The sequence below is a fragment of the Epinephelus fuscoguttatus genome, linkage group LG19, assembly GCF_011397635.1.
Source record: "Epinephelus fuscoguttatus linkage group LG19, E.fuscoguttatus.final_Chr_v1".
In the NCBI taxonomy this organism is placed as follows: domain Eukaryota; kingdom Metazoa; phylum Chordata; class Actinopteri; order Perciformes; family Serranidae; genus Epinephelus; species Epinephelus fuscoguttatus.
The window spans coordinates 16548349-16569246 of NC_064770.1; the positions used below are offsets into that span (position 1 = coordinate 16548349).

The window sequence follows — 20898 nt, forward strand, 5'->3', positions numbered from 1 at the left end:
GAAGATGCACGGAGCACCTGCTGTAAAGAGCGACAATGACTGTGAGAGGAGGGATGGGTTGACACAGGATTTTGACCCAGGAGAGCGCTGTTTGTGTTCCATGTGAAACCAAATTACATTCATCGCATACTGACTTTCCATCCTGTCCGATAACCCTGTAACAAATGTGCTTATTTTACCACAGCCATGATTTTTTTTTCTAAACCTAACCAAGTAGTTTTGTGGCCTTAACCTAACCGTGACTGTTTCACAACATTAACCATATGTAACACGTTTCACCCAGGAGAATGTGGTGTGTCTCAGGCTGTTCTCATGCACTGTTCATATGTATGCCTAAGAAAAGTAATGCACCATAATTTATATTTATCTTAAATAATCATGAGCCACTAAATTGCGTATAAACCACAAAATCAGGAATGCTGCAATCCATGACCAATGCACTGATGGGAGTAAAGAACAAAGTAGTCCGCAGTGAGGAGGCAGGTGTTCCTAAGTCTATCATATATAACTTTATTTTAAGTATGTAACTTGAAGTTAAGTACGTAATGTCATTCGTTGGGGGCTGATTCATTAGATATCATACAAACCACTGTATGAGGATACAATGTATGTCTCATACAGACTCTAATGGGGGTCTTGTGTCGCGGGAGGAGCTGAGGAGGTGTGCCAAAGCATTGGTATTTGACAACCTGAAAATGAGAACAGGTTGGTAAGACTGGGTCAGTATTCAGTCCAGTAGAGATATCCCTATACTTTCTCTACACACACTCCAGTGTCATGGTTTCTGGTTTTTGGCACTGCTAAGACAACAGCATATTTTTCATATAGGCTACACACACACACACACACACACACACACACACACACACACACTATTATTTTTTATTCTAGGAGCCGAGCTGTGACAATGCAAGACCCACTTTTTCCATGAGCCATGTTGCTCCCTTTTGCAAAACGGATGCTTCTCTTCTTTTTTTGTCAAAAGCCAAAGATGTACAGGAAATCAATTTTCGTTTTGCCCCGTTACTTCTTTCACCATCTGTGTTTGCGAGAAGCTCTGACAGCTTCAAGTCCATTTGTGTTGAAGAGCAACCACTATCCCACTTTGTGCCGGATTGTGTAAAGCAGAACATTTCAAACAAAATATGACCTGGTGTCAAACACTAAAACGCAGCTGGTAGATGCTTCTTTTCAGCAATGGTCCTGTTTTTGGAGAATAATGTCTTTAAAATTACTTTGGAAATGATTTACAGATGTTAGTGCCATTAAACGAGATGGTCTCATTTCCACCAGCGTGCATTAGTTTGTTAGATGCTAGAGGGAAATGGATAAAATGATACAGAGAGGGGTGACTGGCTCTCTTAAGAGCAAAGTAGTGCGGACCAACGTAGCAGCCAGTGTCACATCCCATTCCTGCCAGCTCTGAGGAATGTCCAGTCCTTGACACTTGTCCAATCCAAGCTATCTCAAGCTTTCTCCTCCAGCTTCACGCCGGCTAATCTCTCCTGACACCTCACACAGCCCCGACAGGGAATCACTCTACCCTGAAAACAATCCAGCCCTCCTCCCCCTCCACCCTAAATCGGCACCAGCCCCCCTCTCCTTCTGTCTGTCTTCCTTATATTTCTCTTTACCCTCTCTCTCCCTATCTATCCCTTCCCCATTACTTCTCTCTGTGGCCTACTCTTTCTCTCGTGTCTCCATCTGTCTTTGTCAAACCATATTCCGCTCCTCTTCTATCTCGCTCAATCTTTCCTCCCCCTGTCTTTTCTCCTTGGTCCACACTTCCTCGCTGGGTATATCATGCCTCTGTTGATGAGAATCTGTGAAAAGACGCCGTGATTGCCGATTGAGGAATAGCCTGCATTTCCTTAAGGACTCATCAGCATTCAGGAACGGCATTTTACTCTACTGGTGGATGTTGCTAAAGTTGGAGGGTCTTTATCTCTGAGCGCACCTTTACAGATGGAGAGATTCAGACATTTCTCCCTCGACACCCATCTCCCTAAATATACTTTACTTTTTGGAGAGAAAAGAGAGATGAGGGGCTTGCTGATAAGATCTTTTTTTAATGTTTGCACCGACAGGCCATTGTTAAAATTCGCAGTTTAAACAGAACAAGAGGCACACATTTCCAGTCATGTTGTTTGCACTGTAGTTAGTTAGTCTCACAGAGTAAATGAGATCCTTTACAAATCATTTTCCCTAATTAGCGTATTTGGGATACAAGAATTCTCTTGAGACAAGTCACTCAAAAAATCCCATTTATTATTTAAATGTATTCAACAATTCCAAAAGATAAGATAGACAAACATGTCATAGATTTCATTTACAAGCTGTTTGTTCTTCTCATCATATCTATAGAGGCTGCCCACCCTACAGAGCACAATCTCATTGGCTGCTGAGGAAAATATCTGTCATTGGCTGTAGCACAGAATAACTCTGGAAAAAGAACAATGTAGCTATATGGCACGGCACATGCTAAAATGCAGACTCACCGGTATGCACAGACACATACATACTCACACGTGCAAACACACGCTCGCATACACACATACGTACAAACGTGCAGTCATGATTGACCACTCACCCAATCAATTTCATTCTCAAGCAAGCTGTCAGGCCGCCATGTTGAGTAAATATTACCATAATGCCTGTGTGTCAGTGAGTATGCAGCTAATGAATGGATGACATCCAGTGAAGCTCAGAGACACTGAAACAGAAAAATTGCCCACTCACTGTTGCTGTGCCTGAACGCCCCCTCCACCCCCCCACCATCTCACTCACTTCTGGCTCTTTCTGTCTCCATCTTTGTGACTTTCTTCCCCCTTGCCCTCCACTTCAGAAGCAACCTTTTTTTTTTACAGCGCGAGAAGGCTCAGAGGTCAGCGCAGCAAAGAAGAAGAAAGAACTCCTCAACTAGGTCACCTCTGAATCTGAAGATTTTGCTTCATCACATGGCTGGTGGTGCCGAGTAGAGCATCTACACAAAACTAGAACATCGAGGAGACGATTTGAACTCTACTTTTAATCCGTACAGCAGCAGGACATTGTGTGTGTGCGCGAAAATAGTGTGAGGTGGTTTCGTGGAAAGGATTTTTCTATATGAGATGTTTCCTTTTTCAGATACATTAGAAGGTACAGTGCAGAATGTATTGTTATTCTCCACATGAACAATATATAGTTACCTTGCTGTACCCAGCGATGACGAAAAACACCCACTGCCATGAAATACTGACAGTCTTAAAGATTTCTTTTCCAGCTGTTAGATGTCTGGGCTGCATCACAAATAACATCTCACAAAATCCGTTCTCTCAGTCAAACAGGATATCTTCACAAGGGACAAATATATTCTTCTTTTTTTTTTTTTTAAATCTCATCTGTGTAGAATAGTATGCATGTCTACAAAATAAAAACACACTCTAAGGAAAATTGCACGGAACAACACTACGAGTTTCAGTCAATCGAGTCCACTGACAGCACAGCCGACTGTTGCTGCTGTGGAGAGAAGAGGTGAGATCATCCACTTTTGCAGGGTTTTCATTTTTGTTGTTGATATTTCTGTGCAATGGAGCAGGGCTGAAGAGGAGAGACACTGAAAGCGAGGAGCTTCTGACACGTCGGCTTTGTGGTAAGGAGTGTGGAAATACCAGCCCACCTCCGCCCTACGTCCCACTCCTCCCACGCCTACCGCCCAGCCCCTCTCAGTGCATCCTCAGGAGCTTTGCATCCAGACTCGGCTACAGAGCCTGGATGTCTTGGCTGATGGATACGAAGCAGAGGTGTCCGTGATGATGGAGAGAATTAGGAAAACTAGAAAGCATTCCGGCTTTTAACACACACACACACACCCCCAACCCCCCAACTCTTTCTCTCAATCTCTTCCTGTCTGACTGTCTCTGTGTCTGTCTGTTCTCAGTCTGCGTAGAGGATGAAGCCAGAGAAGGTGCTGTACTTGTTGTTGTTTCCTCCATGGGCTTTGCCTCCGTCTAGTTTGATGTAAACCTCGTCACCTGCGTCCAGATGGAGGATGACGCTGTTGGAGGCGTAGTCATAGTTCTGGTCAGCATCTTGGGCAATGGCACTGGCACGAACCTGGAAGAACAGGGACAGATGTAGGAGAATGGGGAGGCTTGTTAGTTGCAGTACATATGAAGATATTGGCTTCATTCATGAAGTAAATCTCACAATTAGGTTTTTTTTATTTTAATGACATAAAATGAGCTCAGTTTTTCTCAGATGATGGTCTGCAGAAAATACACACAATGATCAAAATGTTTTACACATACAGTAAGTGGCTGATTTTTTTTTCTCCACTGATGTTGTTTTTCTCTTCAAGAAACATTAAAAAAATCAACCCATTCCCCAGAATAAATGTTGGCATTGTACATTTTTGAAAACCACAGATATGTAATATTTGTCTGTTATAATGTACAGTAGTGGACATACTGACTTAAATATTTCATAATGTTTTAACTATAGTGTGGCTGCAGTTAAAGCTACCATCACTATATCCAATAGTACGTAAGAGGGAAATCATGTTCATTTGCCTCCTCCTCTTAATACTTCTAATGGCATATGCTATTATCCACCACGCCTGAACAAACACAACCACTCAGAGCTGAGGAGTCTCTAACGCAGCTATCAATCATGTCAATCAGTGCTCGTGAACGTTGGTAAAACTAAGCAGTGTTGCTCAAAGGTGAATCAAGATTCTGTTACTGCATTGTCTATTTCTTGCCTCATATGTTTTCATACACATATCTTAGTGTAATGTTAAGCTGTAAAATGAGAAGGTTTACTCCAGCTGGTGGGCGATGCTTCATTTTGGCTCAACTGTTTGCCTGTAACATGGCAGCCAGGTCACAAAATGCTGCTGAGTGCACTACAAGGAGGCTGAGGAACAGGATTTGTTTCACAGATTATCTGTCTCATGCACTAATGCGTGGCTATAGTGAGTTTGAGCAAATATGACAAAAACTTATTGTTATAGAACTAATTTTTGAATATGTGGTTATGTTTAGGCACAAAAACCACTTGCTTAAGGTTAAAAAAAAAAATCATGTTTTGGCTTAAAACACCCATTTTAGTGGCACAATTGCAGCTGGAATTGCCAGCAGTGTCTCACTAAAACACAACAGGTTTTGTTGTTTATTGATCTTAAAAAGGGGCCTGCAGTGACCTGCAATGTCACAACCTACTCACCTATAGGTGTCACGCCGTACACCAGCCCCTCCACCTCCCGCTGACTAAGTCAGATCATATACATGTAATCACAACCACATCACTCTCAAAATGTTGATATGAAAATAATGAAACATACCCATGGTTTGCAGAAACATACAATTTCTTCTAGCAACTGTGCTTTCAAAATGCCTCATAAATCTCACAATGATTAAAAACTACACCCCTCCTTCTTCCATGATCTAAACATCATTACATTGTATTGGTATCTGTTGATAAGGTTATAAGATATTCTGCTAATTAACTAGCTAACAAACAACTGAGACAAAAAGTGTGAAAAAATAAACATGTCATAACTTCTGGCAGAAGTAACGAATGGGCAAACAAAAAAAAAACACTAAAACAACTGTCACTAGTCTGAAAAATCACTGTGCTGCCACACCACCACAGAGTAACATTTGTTGCATGGAGGGAAAATGTACCATGTACCAAAATGATTAAAAGAAAAGCTTAGTTTTTCAGTATATTTTCTGAAATAATGTCACAGAGTTTTTCATTTTGAAGTTAAATGAATTACTGGAGACAACAATGGCACAAATGGTTCTTCATATTGATATTAAACCTACAGGACCAACCAGAGGGTCAGTCAAACCTCAGGCCTTTCTGTCAAGCAGATTTATGGGTTCAATCAAGCCAGCAGTCTTCCACACAAGACCTAACATTCAACCTTGGAACAAAAGGTCCGCAGAAAGAGAAAGTCTCAAAAACTCAACAACAAGGCTGGCTCTGTGGGCTTCTTATTGTGGTGGAAGCTACTGAGAAATATAATAAACGGAGCATGGCAGACGCCTACTGAATATAAGCAGAATAACACAGAGTGAGGAGTGACAAGAATCTCTGGAATGAGTTTGCATATCATACACAAATTTTTATCACTATGTTTGCCTTTGTCTGAGTGTATTTCTGTGTGTGTGTGTGTGAGTGTATGTGTGTGTGTGTGTGTGTGTGTGTGTGTGTGTGTGTGTGTGTGTGTCTGAGTGTGTATCCTGCCAGTCTGGCCATAGGACATTTGGAGCGGATTCTAAATAACCTGTCCTGGCTAATTAAGACCTCCACCACAAACATGCTCTCTCTCTCTGGGGAGGAAAGTGTAGCTGCGGTGCCAAGTGGGCGCTGAAACAATAGCTGTGTTTTCAAGCGTGAGTGTGTGTGACTGTGTGTGTGACTCTGTGTGTGTGTGTGTGTGTGTGTGTGTGACAGAGACTAATTGTACATGTTATCAGCAGCAATGACTTACTCTAAAATGCTGCATCCCAAGTTGAATTTCTAAAGACATGTAACGGTTTGTAGCCTTCTCTTTGCCAAATAAAATTTAAGGAGGGTGAGCCGAAATAAGAAAAGGCAGTGGCATACAGTGAAGGTCACAGACAGGATGTTGCTTTTGCCTGCTGCAGCCTAATTAAATATGATCCTCCGCAAAAGTCAGACACGTATAACTTATTCAGTAAAGTGCAGTATTTGGACAGTGACATACAGTATTTTCTGTCACTTTGGCTCTGAAATCAAGCACATTAGATTTGGAACTAAGTGCATACTGAAGACAAAACTAGAGATATTGTTTTTTGTGTTTTATTTTTTATCTCATGCATTTTTCTTCCTCCCAAAACCTTGTGCCTAAATTACCTGCAATGCCACTCCACCATCCACAGTTCAGTCGGAGATTTGGGTGTGTAATGCTAGTGAAGGCCATTGTAGCCTTGAGCAGAAATGAGGAGCGGGCGGTAGAGGTCTGGTAACCTCGCTTCTTTCCCTCAACTGACCTCACTTTAGGCAGTTTGTCAGAAATTGTGCCGCTCCCTCTGGAGCATCAAAAGGCTTTTACAACTTTTTTTTTAACATATGTGGAAGTGCTCCCCAAGACATGTATAATCAGACTTTGATGTGGAAAATTGGTGCAGTCCCCCATTAAACAATTACTGTAAGCTGAAAGCTCTAAGAAGGTGTTCAGATTCACATCATCAACAATATAGGAGCCTTCCCAAATTGAAGACCATACTGCAGGATGGAAACTAAGGGCTCATTTATGCTTATTGTTAGATGTGTATATGAATAGAGACAGAGCCTTCTGCCCATACTCTACATTCATGTCTTCTGTTCATTGCTTTTGTCTGTATTTGTGCATATTTTCTGAAGGCTTACAGATACGGACAAAACAGAGTAGTACCAAAAAGGCAGTGTAGAGTAGGTTAAGCGAGAAAAAGATATTTTAAAAATGGCGGAACAGAACAAATCGGTAACATAGTCAAAGAATGGTCAGTCCACATGGTCAGGCCTCACAAATCATTGCAGTCCACAACGCTGTCTTTGTTAAAAGGTACATTATTACAGTGTCCTCCACCATCTCTATGTTTGTTATCTTTAGAAACATTTGACTCCACCCTCTCGTTTGGTCAGATGGATTTATGTGGCATAGATACATCCATTAGAGTGTGCAGTAACATCTAAATGTTTGAAATGAATGTCTATTTTTGTACATAAAGGGTGTATAAATGAGCCTTAAATGATTTTATTTGCAGTGTCCAAATTAGCATGTGTGTTATTTATTTGCCAAGGACCAAACTGAAGGCAAAAAGCCCCTGAAACAGGCAAGATGGAAATATGGCCACTGTACAGGCCCAGCAGAGCATCTCCATGACTGTGGCTCTGTGGGTCATAAACTGCAGCTAATAATGGACCACAAACGATGTAGAACTAAACACTGACTTAATTTACATTAGTGTCAGGTAACTTTGGTCACCTAAAACTGACTATAAAAATGATTACAATTCCTAAACTGTCGCACCTAGCATTAAAGTGTGTTTTGGGTGATGTGATTGCAGTTGGATAGTGCTGACCACATGACAGTACAGGTGGAAATGCACCCAAAACTGTGGATGGATTGTGATGCAATCAGCCAAACCACCCAAGTGGTGGTTTTTAATCCACATTGAACAACTATGTGGGCAGAAATACGTAATCATGCACGGCTGTTCCAAGCCAACGAGAGAGCAGCCATTAGCCAGTTAGCAAGTTAAGCTGCCAACAAGAAGGAAGTAAAAATGCTTATGGATATTCAAGACACTCATAGATTGAGTCAAGACAAGACCAAGTGCCTGCTTTCAATACAATCCAACAAAAGTGTTCAAGCAAAACTTTGCAATGTATTTTGCAACCAAGTCATTTACGAAGCAATGGCAAAGCAGCTGGTGAAGAACAGCTACAACTGATCAGTTGTTTGAGCTGGACAGAGTGCTTAGATCTCAATGTGGACACTGGAGACACATATTAATACCAGGTGTAAATGTAAAATGATATTTCCATACAATCTAGATGCAAGATGCAATTTAATACAAGGTGGTGTGAAGAGGCTCTGCGTTGGTACATCAACCTAATAGGCATTTTTTCAGAGCAGAACAAAACTTGTGCCACTCTCCAAATGCTTACAGTCTGCACAGTATTTCCGTGCTATTAAACAGTTAGTAACAAGGAGAACTGCATCGGTCGTAACTTAAATAGAATCGAACTAAAAGATCATTATTTTCTCTTGAGATAAAAAAGAAAGCGCTGTACATCCTTTAAAGTATCCATTGGTTAAATAAGCCAATTAGTCACTTAGTCTGGTCGTAAGGTTGGATCAAAATCAATAGTTTACGTGCATTTGAAGTATTTTCTTGTGGCTCATTATCAGGTCTCCAAAGTCCATTCTGGCCCTTACCTTGGCTCAGTGTTTGTCCACACAGCTTTAAATGGTGGCTTTTCGAGCGGGTGTTGTCAAGCTGGCCCAACAGGCGGCATAGAGGATGCCCAATAATTAGTTGGCCTATTTAAGGAGAGCACACAACAGGCATATTGACAAATGTTCGGAGAGGCCAGCTACTGACAGAGCTCTCCTGCACAAAGAGAATAACTGTTGCCAAACCTAACAGGGAGCCTGGAACAGGTTCTCCTGACATTTAGATATATTAAAGTAATAAATAATCCACAGTTAGCTTCTATTTTTGGTTTGTTTGTTAGTTTTTTATTAATGTCGTCTACAATTCCCAGATGTGACTCCTCGAACACTGTGTTCAACGGATTCTGTTCATGAAGCTAAGTTTGATAAAGACTTTCCATTATGCTCATGTCTATAATGCATTATAAACATATTTATAATGCCTTATAATCTACTTATAGCACCATATGATTATAGTTACAACTCAATAATATTCATAACACTTCATGGAAAAAGTCATAGCACATTATAAAGTGTTCGATAATGCCATATGACCAGATAATTTAGTGTTTAGAGTTTGTGAAGGAAACATTACACAAGTGAAATGTAAATGTTCATCGTAAATTCAAATTAGGGTATTGGTAGATGAAGATCCTGAAAGCCATACTTGAGTAAAAGTACAGATTTCTCACCAGAAAATGTCTTTGGCAGAAGTGAAAGTTATTTATTAGAATATTACTTGTGTAAAAGTATCTGATATTTACTGTACTTATGTATCAAAGTCATTTTATGATATTAAAGGTATTGAAGTATTGAAAGTAAAAGTACGTAAAAGTAAGTAAAAATAAATGCTGTTAATAGAACAAAGCAAGCGATCAGAATTTTACAATGATGGAGTTTATTTCTAAATGGAGCGTACAATGCACTTGAATTAAAAACAAGTTGTTCCTTCCCTTCCTCCTTTCCTTCCCTATTTTGTAGTTAGTAACTAAGATGCTCAGGGGAAATATATGGGGTAAAAGTATGTATATTGTTTAGGAAATGTAGTGGTATACAAATGAAAGCTGACAGAAATATAAAAACTCAAGTAAAGTACAGATACTCCCAGAGAACACAAAGTATTCATTACATTACAACACTGACTCTGAGTACCTTCCCAGTACTAGTTTAGCAGTTCATAGTCATACTCTTGATATACAGTTGCAGGTAAAGTAAAATGGTTGCAGGTATGGTCTATAATTTGAGTCAAGTGTGTCTTAAGAGTGAGTTTTTGGAGGAACCATTACATTAGTTAAAGGTAAATGTCCGTCATTTAGTTGTTCATCATTGAGAGGTTGTCCCAAAGGGCTCGATTTCTGTTATGATGAGTGAAGCAAACAAATTAATTTCATAATGTTTTGTGTGTTGTTCTTACATAGCATTGATATATTTTTGTTTACCTTACTAAAAGCAAACAGTGACCACTTATAGTGATGTCTAACTAGCCACACCTTAGGATTTTCATAACTTCACTTAAAGCATCCAATGACCACTAAAGGTAGCTCATAACAAAAGTATAATGCATTATAACAGTTATTAGAATGCATAATAAAATGATAATGTACAACAGCTGTGACCATTACAATACACTTAGATTATTGCAAAAAAAAAAGTGTCCAGCCATTATGAAGTATGATGATACTAGACCTCATAACTCATTATGAAATGCTTTGAAGCATGTAATGGTTATTGTTATAAAGTATTCTGAATATCTATGAGTGCCTTTAGCTATAATTATATGGTGCTAAAAGCAGATTAGAACACATAAATATGTTCATGATGCATTGAAGACATGGGCGTCATAGAAAGTGTAACAGGATGTTCTTCCTGTTGTCTTTTCTGCCATAATAGCTGTCACTGTTAATACTAAACCCTCCCATCATCTTCTATTACTTTTTTACTACCTGCTTTTGGAAACATCAAAGTGTGCAGAGGTGTGCAAAGTCTTTCACGAGTTGAATATTCAGTAGTTTGAATCACTGTTACAGTACGTGATAGACTCAAGAAACAGCAAATCACTCCTTACATTTATTTATTTTCAAGGTGTAGATGTTAAAGCCTGTGATAGAAACCAGAACATTTCGTAAGAGAAGCATGTAAGAGTCTTAAGTGCTTTTCTCCCGAGCAACACAATGACAAACAGACAGTTACACTTGAGGCTAGAGTGAGTCTTTCCTGCACCACTACTGTAAAAAGCATTTAAGGGGAAAGGTGCCATATCTGTGACACCTTATATTGAACCTGGCCAAACCAGGCTGTGTGTTACAGTATGTCGGTAGAATTAGATTAGAGAGCATCTTTTCACAGCACTTCGTCTTTGGTGGGACAACATTTCTGCTAATATCATAGCATAAATCAACACGGTGAGTGCTGACACAGTGTTTCTCTGTGTCACTGGATGAGAGGGAAAACTATTTATGACCATTATTAACACTGATTTTCTATGTTAAATACAGGAATCCAGCATGGACTGCAAAATTATTCTCATAAGTTTTAACATAATGTCAAATTTTAATTGCTTGCAGATAACTGTGCCTTCAGATCATTATGAAGCTTTTAGTCATAGACCAATATTTTTGCTGGATTTCTTGTGAAGTCTTCACGCAACCCATCAGACATTCTGCGAATAATTTTCAAAGACAGAGCTGTTTTTTTTCCATTGCCTTCAGCTCCCCGCATTGAGTTGTGAAGCAGAGAGGAGCAAGGTTGACACTTCTTCAGCCATCTCAACAGAGTTATTGTCAGTGATTTGAAATAAAAACTCAATTTTGTAGTGGTGGGTGAAATGAACAAGAAAAGGGAATATACAAAAAATCTTTATAGTGAGCCAGGTGAAATCAAAAGAACATCAAGCGTGGGCACAACACTTGAAGTAATCTTTGTTCAGAGAGTCATTTATGTTCAGCAACATTTCAGTCCTAATGACCTTCCTCGGGCTGCATTGAGAGAAACTTAACTACATCCTCCAAATCACCTTCTTTATGTTTAAAGATGGAGAAGCTCTGAAGGGTGTCTTGCTTTTTCACAACATGACATGGACAGTTGAAAGTCACGTTGGTATGAAACGTGCGAGTGCCGTAAAGGCTAATCTGGATAATTAAATTCTGAGGAGAGGTTTTAAGATGCAGGAGTAATATATGGAATGTTGTACTTTTTTATTGTTTATCCTCCTGATTAAATCTAGCACAGCTCATATCGATGTGCAAACAAACCCTCCTGTTCTGATTCTGAGATGCCAGCGTCCAGAGCATATTAATATGATATGATGTGCCCCGAGCGTGCAAAGTCAACACTATCCTATTAGAGGGTTAGCGCCTTGGGTTGGTGAGGGAGTGGGTGATGATGGCTCAGGAGGATTTGTCAGTTGGGATTTTAATGAAACTTTATCAAAATATTAGCTTTCCAGGTGCTCACACAGAACCTCTGGCAATGTCACAGATGTGTAATATATCTTAAATTATTCTCTTCACTTGCTCTTTAAGGAGTTAAATTTAAGCCGTTTTTATGTGCATGATTTATGCTTTTTTGTTTGTTTGTTTTTTGTGGGGAGGAGGGGCACAATACAAATACAGCATTTTTCCTTAGCAGAGACAGAGCGAGCAAAGCCCTGGTGAAAGCAAACTTTCCTGAAATCCTTCTTCCACAATGATATTTTTGTTTTGTTTTGTTTCTTTGCTCTAATGGTTTTTATCCCCTTCTGAGACGAACTGCCGCAGTCTAGACCTCCTTCGTTTGCTTTCAATGATAAGCACGCATGAATAAAGCCTCTCACTATTTTTGAAATAATGATCAGGGAGCTCCTATTGGAGCCATTTTTTCTGTTTTCTTCTTTTGTCTCCAGTGCACACAAGGAACTTGTTAGGGATATGAGGTTCAAATGCAGGGTATGGCAGATATATAGCAAGAGATGAGCAGGACAAACAGCCAACTGGCAGTGCGTGACCTTGACGCGGAATATGTAGAGGAACTTTGACAAGACAAACAAAGCATGAGGCTGTAAGCGCCGGATCCAGCGATGGTAAATGAGGTGTCAGGCGATGTTGTCTTCCTTGTGGCTGCTCGTGCGTGTTTGCATCCGTCATATCGTCAACGTGATGGCTTTGATTGAATAATACTCTGAGTGGAGACACAGAAAATCAAGGCTGTGCTTGGAGCTTAATAGATAATGTGTGCAAGGGAAAGTGAACTGGGGATTCTCTTAACTTGTGCACAGTATAACTGTGAATATGAACATCACAGTTATCAATAATAGAGCTGTTTATGTGAGGGATCTGAGATGAATTTGTGACACTTTTTAAAATACTGACTGTCACGGCTGCACAATAAAGTGGTATGGTTATTTTTCTTCTTACAGTGAGCCTCTATTGAAAAGGCAGTTTCCATTATTTTTATCCAGCAGCTGTAGTGTGTCCTTAATAGAGTGCTGTTTATGAAAATCTTGACAATTTGAAGTTTTATCTGTTGTGTCTGGTGCAGGAGGAGCTGGTAATGTCCCACTGGGACATCTTACAAGAGGCTTTGTCACTGTGACAAGGACATGTCTTGTGGCTTCCCTGACAGGGATTTGTTGACTTGATGTTGAGCCTCCATTTTGGATCAACGAGTCTATTGGTCCTCTTTAAATCAAAGTGTACTGCCGTCTAATTGTGTTTGAACATTCCAGCCGTGAACCGCATGCTTAATAGCAGCTTAGATATCTTGCCACCGCTATTGAGCCCGGTCCAACATTTCACTGCGCCGCACAAACAAATGCACACACAGAAAATGAAGGAGAGAAATGCACGTACATCCGTGTGCATTTTTGTGCATACGCATGAGATGCAATTTTACTGAAATAATGAGAACAGGAAACTACAACGGGTTGTGAGAGAATTGTGGTGTCAGAAAGCTCTGGGTCTCCCATGTGTTACAGGTTTATTTGTCGGAGGAACCTAAGTGAAAACATGATAAGAGGAATGAAATGGTAACAGGAGATTTGCCATCTGTCAGACGAGAGTAGGAAAAGGCTTCCTGAATTAATTTCACCAGCTGTTCTATTTGTACCTGCTCAGCCTCCTTTGAAACAGAATGACTTTGCTGCACAAACCTCTCGCTGTTTATGAAATTGCTTAAACTAATGCTAAAGGTGAGTCTGGAGTCGGGCATTAGTTCATTAGTTTATCACATGCACCACTGATGTGTAATCCAGATATTGAAGAAGCCTTTTGGAGGCCAGAATTACAGGATTGTAATGAAGGGCATAGGTTTTGTTTCATTGCTTTGGTACTGAGGGAGGGCACATATGAAAAAGAGGTTGAGGGGTCCTCTACCACGAAATTTTGAGCGTCAAACGTCGTCCTCTGCTACTTTAATGTTTTTATAGGGGCTGACGAATGCACCTGTTCTAAATATTGAAGGGGACACGTCTCCTGCATTCCCCCTAAAATCTAAGCCTATGATTGCAATTGTAGCAGTGGCAACAAAGAGGATGAAAGCAAGTCCAAGCCACTGAAAGAGGCTTGTCAGAGGAAACAGTGGTGGGGAAAAAGAGGCATCAACTTTGACCTGCAATCCAGCCACTCTTTTCTTTCCTGTGTCCGACTCATCACTCTCAGTTAATTACTGAGATACACAGCACTGTGTGCCTCTAGCCCCAACTGCAAACCCACAATCACTGCCCCCGGCATTGTCTGAAAAGAGACTTTTACTGCAAAATTTCCAACCTTTGTTCACACTAAGCCTGTTTTTCCAGTGTGCTTCCTAGTAACCCTGAGGCACTGAGATTTTCCCTTTTTTTTCCTTAAAATGAAAAAAGACTCCTCTAAAATGAGGCAAAGAGAGTTTCCGTGTGTATTGGACAAGAGACAGCTTTGCTATGACATGCATTTTTCATACAGTAGTCGATTAATCCTCTCTTACTGGGTGATTTTTGATGTCTTACCCATATTAATTTTATGGGGGTGGGGGGTGGCAGGAGGTGTTAAACACATTGATTTATGTACCAGACTGTGAGTCATTTGAAGCCATTGACTTGCTGCTTTCCTGTGAAGAGGGAAAGGATAATTGTGGGTATCACTGAAGACTGAATTCGGGGGACGGCTAAATGTCAGGGGCGTGGGGAGAGACAGAGAGAGATGTTTGCATAAGAGGGCCAGGGGCACTTGTCTATCTCCCATATGGCCCTCATTATAATGAAGACTTGTGAGTCAACACCATAGCATCCTTGAGTCAGCCAGCCACAGGAGACAATCCATAGCCTGTTTTAGACCGTATGTTTTTGCTCTCGCGAAAACACGAGACATTATAGCAGTTTTTCATGAGCTACTTAATCTGAGATGCCAGCACGGGGAGTGTGTGCACTGCTGGGTTCTAATAGCTCTCTATTTGAGGAGCTCAGTGTAAAATGTTTTAAAGTAATAGGATTATTAAAGACAAGTGGTGGGCAGTTTTCAAGCAAGTTTTGAAACTTCACCAATAAATGATAGATTTTCTTCCCTGTGCTTGCAGATGACAGCTCGATGTCATCTTGACATTTCCAATCTGTGTGGTATTTCCTAACAACATGGGCCAATCTTCATTTGATAGCCCTCGCACCTAATTAGACCAGCTCTAATGTTCCACTCGGCAGAGTGTCAAATCCAATGTCCAATTACACAGCAGATCAAGGCCAAAGGTCCGCCTCCACTACCTCTCGGGCTGATTATAGAGGATATGTCACGGTATACATCACACAGGAAGAAATGATTCTGTCAGAAGAAGGGAAGAGACGCGTACATGCACGCACAGGCATGCACGCATACACATAAGGGGATCAATACCGCAGGCAAAGAGGCTGAGGGACTGAGGGTGGCTCTCTCAAACCCAGTCTGTCTATTTCAGACAGAGTCTCTCTGTTACACCGGGCAGACACACAGAGGCCTCTCAGTGCTGAAGTCAGACCACGATGAAGAATAGCAGGTCTGAACATTACCAGAATGTTAAAATTAATCAAGTCTAAGTATTGCTGTATGTGTGTGCAGACACCTTGTGCGTTTAGTGCTTGCAGTCACACTTTTGCTTTCATTTTTGAACTGGAAAATACAAAATAATGTATCTTGTGAAAAATCAATAAAGACCACAGCCCATCTTGAGTGACAAGCTATTGAATGGAATCTCTTTTTGTTATTCACACCTTTCTTTGGAGCATATAACCTAATCAAACAGAGCAGGCCCTCATCCAGATGGCTCAGCTCCTGTATTTAATGTTGGGATTGACACCACGTGCTAAACACAATGCGTGGGATTCACCCGGATATACAGCAGCAGGATAAACAGTCTTGTGCTCATGTGCACCAGAGCTGAAGACCCCCCCTGGAGGTGTCTATGATAGACCGGGGCGAATAGTGTCAGAGGGAAATGACACAGGACTGAACCTGAGCAACACTTAAGGCAAAATAAAATAAAAGAATCTCTTTGAAGCAAGGTGAGCGTAAAACAAAATCTAAGAGAAGGATGGCACGCTCTAACTCATTCTGCTATAGTGCAATGCATCACTTGAGAGCAATGAAGAATATTGATGGCATTGTGTGTTAGCAAATCGATTCTGTGATACCGCAATCTGGATCCTGTTTTGCTGTTTTCTTAAAGAGAAGTTTTCCTTTTAAGATGAAAACTTTCTGCTCCTTTAGAAAAGTGAGCTCCTGTAGACCTGACATAGAGGAGAGATGGAGGGCAGTGCACAGTCGGGGTGGGTTGAGGCAGCAGTGGGTTAGGAGAGGGGGGGCAAACATGCACGTATGCGTGTGCGTGTGAGCATGTGTGAATGTGTGTGTATGTGAGGAGGAGACTGCAGCGGTAATTGCAAAGGAAGAGCCATGTGCACGAAGGACGTTGAAGCTTATTAAAGGAGGAGACAGAGTGATTATTCACTATGGTCCTCTTGAGAGACTGACGCTGAAGTCATTGCTTTTAATTAACTCTGAAACGGTTTTGCGGATTAATAACAATATTAAGAAGGGAATGGAGAGGGGAAGCGCAAACACATCCTGGATCTGGTTCAAGCTTTTTAATTACAATTAAATAGACTGGATGGCACAATAGCACAATAACTATGTCTTTTCTGTCCCCTTTTCTTTCTCCCCCTTCTACTGTGTCCGGTGAATTTGTCTTCATTGTCACTGCTGTGTCTCTCAGGATGTGTCCAAGACAGGTTATAGCAAAGTGTTGATTTACTGGAGAGAGTATAGGATTGGTTGGAATATTTGGCACGCGTGTAAAAGAACAGGCGACGAAGAAGCCAAAAGAGTGTGTGGAGAGGAACTTGGAAAGCGGATGAAATGCACTGTGCTGAAAATAGATTTCTTATTTGTTTGTTTACCAGGAAGCTCACTTTTTTGGTCGAGCTTGAAAAGTATCAAAGTTATGGGGACAGTGTTGGGATTCATGCATTGCAGTCTGGAAGTGGAAGAAGAAGAGGGGAAGAAATAACCCATGGATGCTGATGGTAGACACAGCTTGTAAGAACCCCCGGAGTGGGAGGAGCACATGCTGGATGAAACAACACTGCAGGGCCTGGAAGCCCGCTGCTTCACTAAAGCCAAAAGATGATAAAATACTAGTATTGTCTGCAATTCCCTGGCCTCCCCTGTCCCAGCTCACAGTGTAGCTTTTTGCAGCCTTAATGAGCTGAGGAAAGCACCAGTGTGACTGTCGGAGCTTCAGTTTGACTCTCAGCACTTCATCAATGATGTAGCATAAGTTGGCCCCAACATTTATAACCATTCACACTCATTTACACAGTCAAAGGCTCTGGGGCCTTCTCCATCAGCCAAACACAAAACCTAATAAACACCACAGCAAGGGGACAGCGTGTTTATGCATAAGCTGTGCACAGGACAGAGGAAGACAGAGGAAGAGACGCACTTTATAAACATTACGCGGGTCTCTGGAGATACACACTGTGTGCGTCTAACTTAAGTACCTCCACACCCTCCTCTAGGGAGCACAACGAAGCGGGAACAGAAGGCGTTTTATAGGAACATATGTTCTTCTTCCTCTATTATATATCAATGCTTTTACGCCCACCCATAAACATTACTGTTGAGTGAGACATTATATATAGAAGGCGATTGCTGTAACTCTCTTTTTTTTTTTTTGCTGGGTGTGAACTTGGCGAGGTGAAAGAAATTAACCTCTGGCTGCCTTGGTGAGACTGCAGGTTCACTCCACAGAGCCGATGCCAGCTGTTATTTTATCTCCATCGTGCACATATACACTCATACAATACTGTACTGTAACTGTGTGAGAGCTTTGAGCTTTAATCTAACTCTGTGTTTCTAAATAGATTCTTTTAATTCCACTGGCAAAACATTAATAACTTAAGAAAGTGAAATTATTGTGATGTGACACAGGCTGCTGGGCTGTTATGTGAAATGACAGTTGAAGGACCATATTTAGTGGATTTTAACTAATACTCTTTATTCACCTTATCTCATTGCAGAGCTCTGTGTTTCTGGCTGTAAAGCAAGCTGGTGATGGCGAATCAGAAACAAATAGACTACAAATGATGCATTTCCTGTCCCCTGTAAGTGTGATCTCACTTATACAGTAAGAAAAAATGTCTGTAACCATGTCAGCATATCTCATTACAGCACTGTGTGTCTCCATGTGTACAACACATTTTGAGCACAGAGACTTATGATGGGGAGAAATAAAGTGCAGCTGAGTGTGTGAAGCAGGCAGTTAAAACTGAACAAGCATGACAATGTGTGAGATGCAATGCAGGCAACCTCATAACTTCTGCTTTCTCATGATTTCTCATCAGTATAATGCACTTTAGGACAGATGTCTAGTATTGACTATTTTTTTTCTTTTTTGTGTTAGTTTTGTGGTATCAGATGTGAAAGTCTTTTTTTTAATGTAAGGTTGCTTCTTTGCTTCATAACATTAATAAATTTTATGTTTTTCATAATACTGTCAACAAACTATATGAAAGAGACGCAGTTGCAGCTTGAGCAAACAAATCAAAACAATATCTGCAATAACTGTAGCGTAACATCCATCTTTTTTACGGGCAAAACGTATTTCCGAGCCACTTTTGAAGATAAGAGATCTGACGGCTGATCGGAAGGCTGCAAACTACACTGGCACACATTAACCAACCTGAGAAGACCCTCCGGGGCGCAAAATAAAATTAGAGCCCCATTAAAATGATGCATCAAAGAAGCCGAGAATAGATCATGTAGACGTCCTAATGCATTTAACGCGACTGCAAAGACAGATGGGTGCAGCGGTGGACAGACAGCACGATCCGGTGGGCTTGCAAAGACAGGTGTCGTCCAAATATTGTCAGCGAAATTTCTTCGAAATTTCCCCATCCACTCTTTACGCTTATCCACATAATCTAGAAGTTATATGAGACATTTGTAATAAAAGAAACGCGAAGGTAATTAGGTATACACACTGGCTTTTTTATAATAATATTAAAAGAATGACTATGAACTCAAAATAGAGTATAAACACTCCAAAAAAGCACTTAACAATTCATGATAAAATAAAACTAAATGACAGGCGACTACATCAAACATTTCCAACTACAGCAAATTCTTTTTCATCATCACTTTAAAAGCCCCAGTAGATGCCAACACTCTGGCACAAGCTGCTATTAAATTGCTTTAGATATTAATCTTATTTCAGACAGAAAACGGAACAACGGATCGATTTCCAAATTTTACAGTGTAAAGGCAAAAAGATCGCTGCGCACTCCCTGTTCAGCCCAAACGGCGACCGTCCTTTGGATCGCGGGACGCGGCAATGTCAGGACGCATCATGCAAAGAGGGGACGCGGGTTGCAACCAGTCGACGCATCTTTATCTCCAGGCGCGCTGGGTGCCACAGCTGTGCGCTCTGGGCTTTGGAGGCGCACGGCAGATGCGCACGCTTGCTTTACAATGTCACTTTTTATTCACTGGCTTATGAAAAATCGGCTTCATACAGTGTGGATTTTTTTTTAAAAGAGGAGGCAGCGAGGGAGATGAAGAGAGTGAGCATCAGGGGAGTCAGCTATGCTCACACTGTGGAAAGGAAACTCAGAAAAAAGTTTCAAAGCACTAACCTGGCCATTCTTGCAGAGGTCTGCCCACATGCTGGTGCCGTCCCCTCCTCTCATCAGCACATGGTAGATGAAGAAGTATGTGCCCGGTATGCTGCAGATGAACTTGCCCGAAATGCCATCATAGTTGTTGCCTAGGTTGGTGACCACGTCGTCAAACTTGAGGATCTCGTAGCCTTCGTGGGGGTTCTTAAGCCCTGCATAGAAGGCCACCCGAGGCACTGTGCTGTAGGTGGCCGTGCTGATAGCTCCATTCCCCCCCAGACCCAAAATCCCAGTCCTTCCCTGATCCCCTCTGTCACCAGGAGGCCCCACAGGTCCTGGTGGCCCTGGTTCTCCCGGTGGTCCGGGTGGTCCGGGCTTGCCTGGCCTGCCAGGCTTCCCTTGTGGGCCTTGCAGTAAGGTGGAGGGTGGAAGCACGTTGCTGTGGTCGCTTAACGCTTCTGCTTCAGCTTGGAGACCAGTGGAGCTGGTGCTGCTGGCCGGAGTGCCCTTGTTTAAGTAGGGGTCGCACACCATACGACAGGTGCCCAGCATCTCATAGTGGCTGGCATCTGTACCCACAGAGCTGACGAGCACGGGGATGAGGACCACCAGCACCAGGACCAGCATAACCCCTACAGCAGCCGCCACCAGGGTCTTCCTCCCGATGCTGAGTCGGGGAAGGGGCTGCGCTGCCAGCGTGGGTCTCCCGGGGGCGGAAATGGTGACTGCTTGGTGTGGGGAGCCTGTCACCGTCGAAAGGGATCCAGAGATCCCGAGAAGACTTGCAAGAGGACCGGCGAGTGTGTGAGGGTGAGACAGAGACCCACATACACTTGATACTCCTCACTGCTCTGCTCAGTCACACTAAAGT

The 20898-nt window shown here is 41.7% G+C and overlaps 1 protein-coding gene and 1 long non-coding RNA gene across 2 annotated transcripts in view; one reads left to right on the top strand and one right to left on the bottom strand.

Moving 5' to 3' along the window:
* Window positions 1–1843: 1843 nt before the first annotated feature.
* LOC125879365 (C1q-related factor) lies at window positions 1844–20769 on the bottom strand. The gene is made up of 2 exons (XM_049561206.1): window positions 20046–20769; window positions 1844–4095 (listed from the first exon to the last, which is right to left on the bottom strand). The coding sequence occupies exons 1-2, from the start codon at window positions 20652–20654 to the stop codon at window positions 3916–3918; spliced, it is 789 nt and encodes a 262-aa protein (XP_049417163.1). The 5' UTR covers window positions 20655–20769; the 3' UTR covers window positions 1844–3915.
* LOC125879366 (uncharacterized) overlaps window positions 20762–20898 on the top strand; it is a 30183-nt gene continuing 30046 nt past the window's right edge. Inside the window, exon 1 of the long non-coding RNA XR_007447859.1 lies at window positions 20762–20837. This is a non-coding gene — a long non-coding RNA (uncharacterized LOC125879366). The remainder of the gene's footprint in view (window positions 20838–20898) is intronic.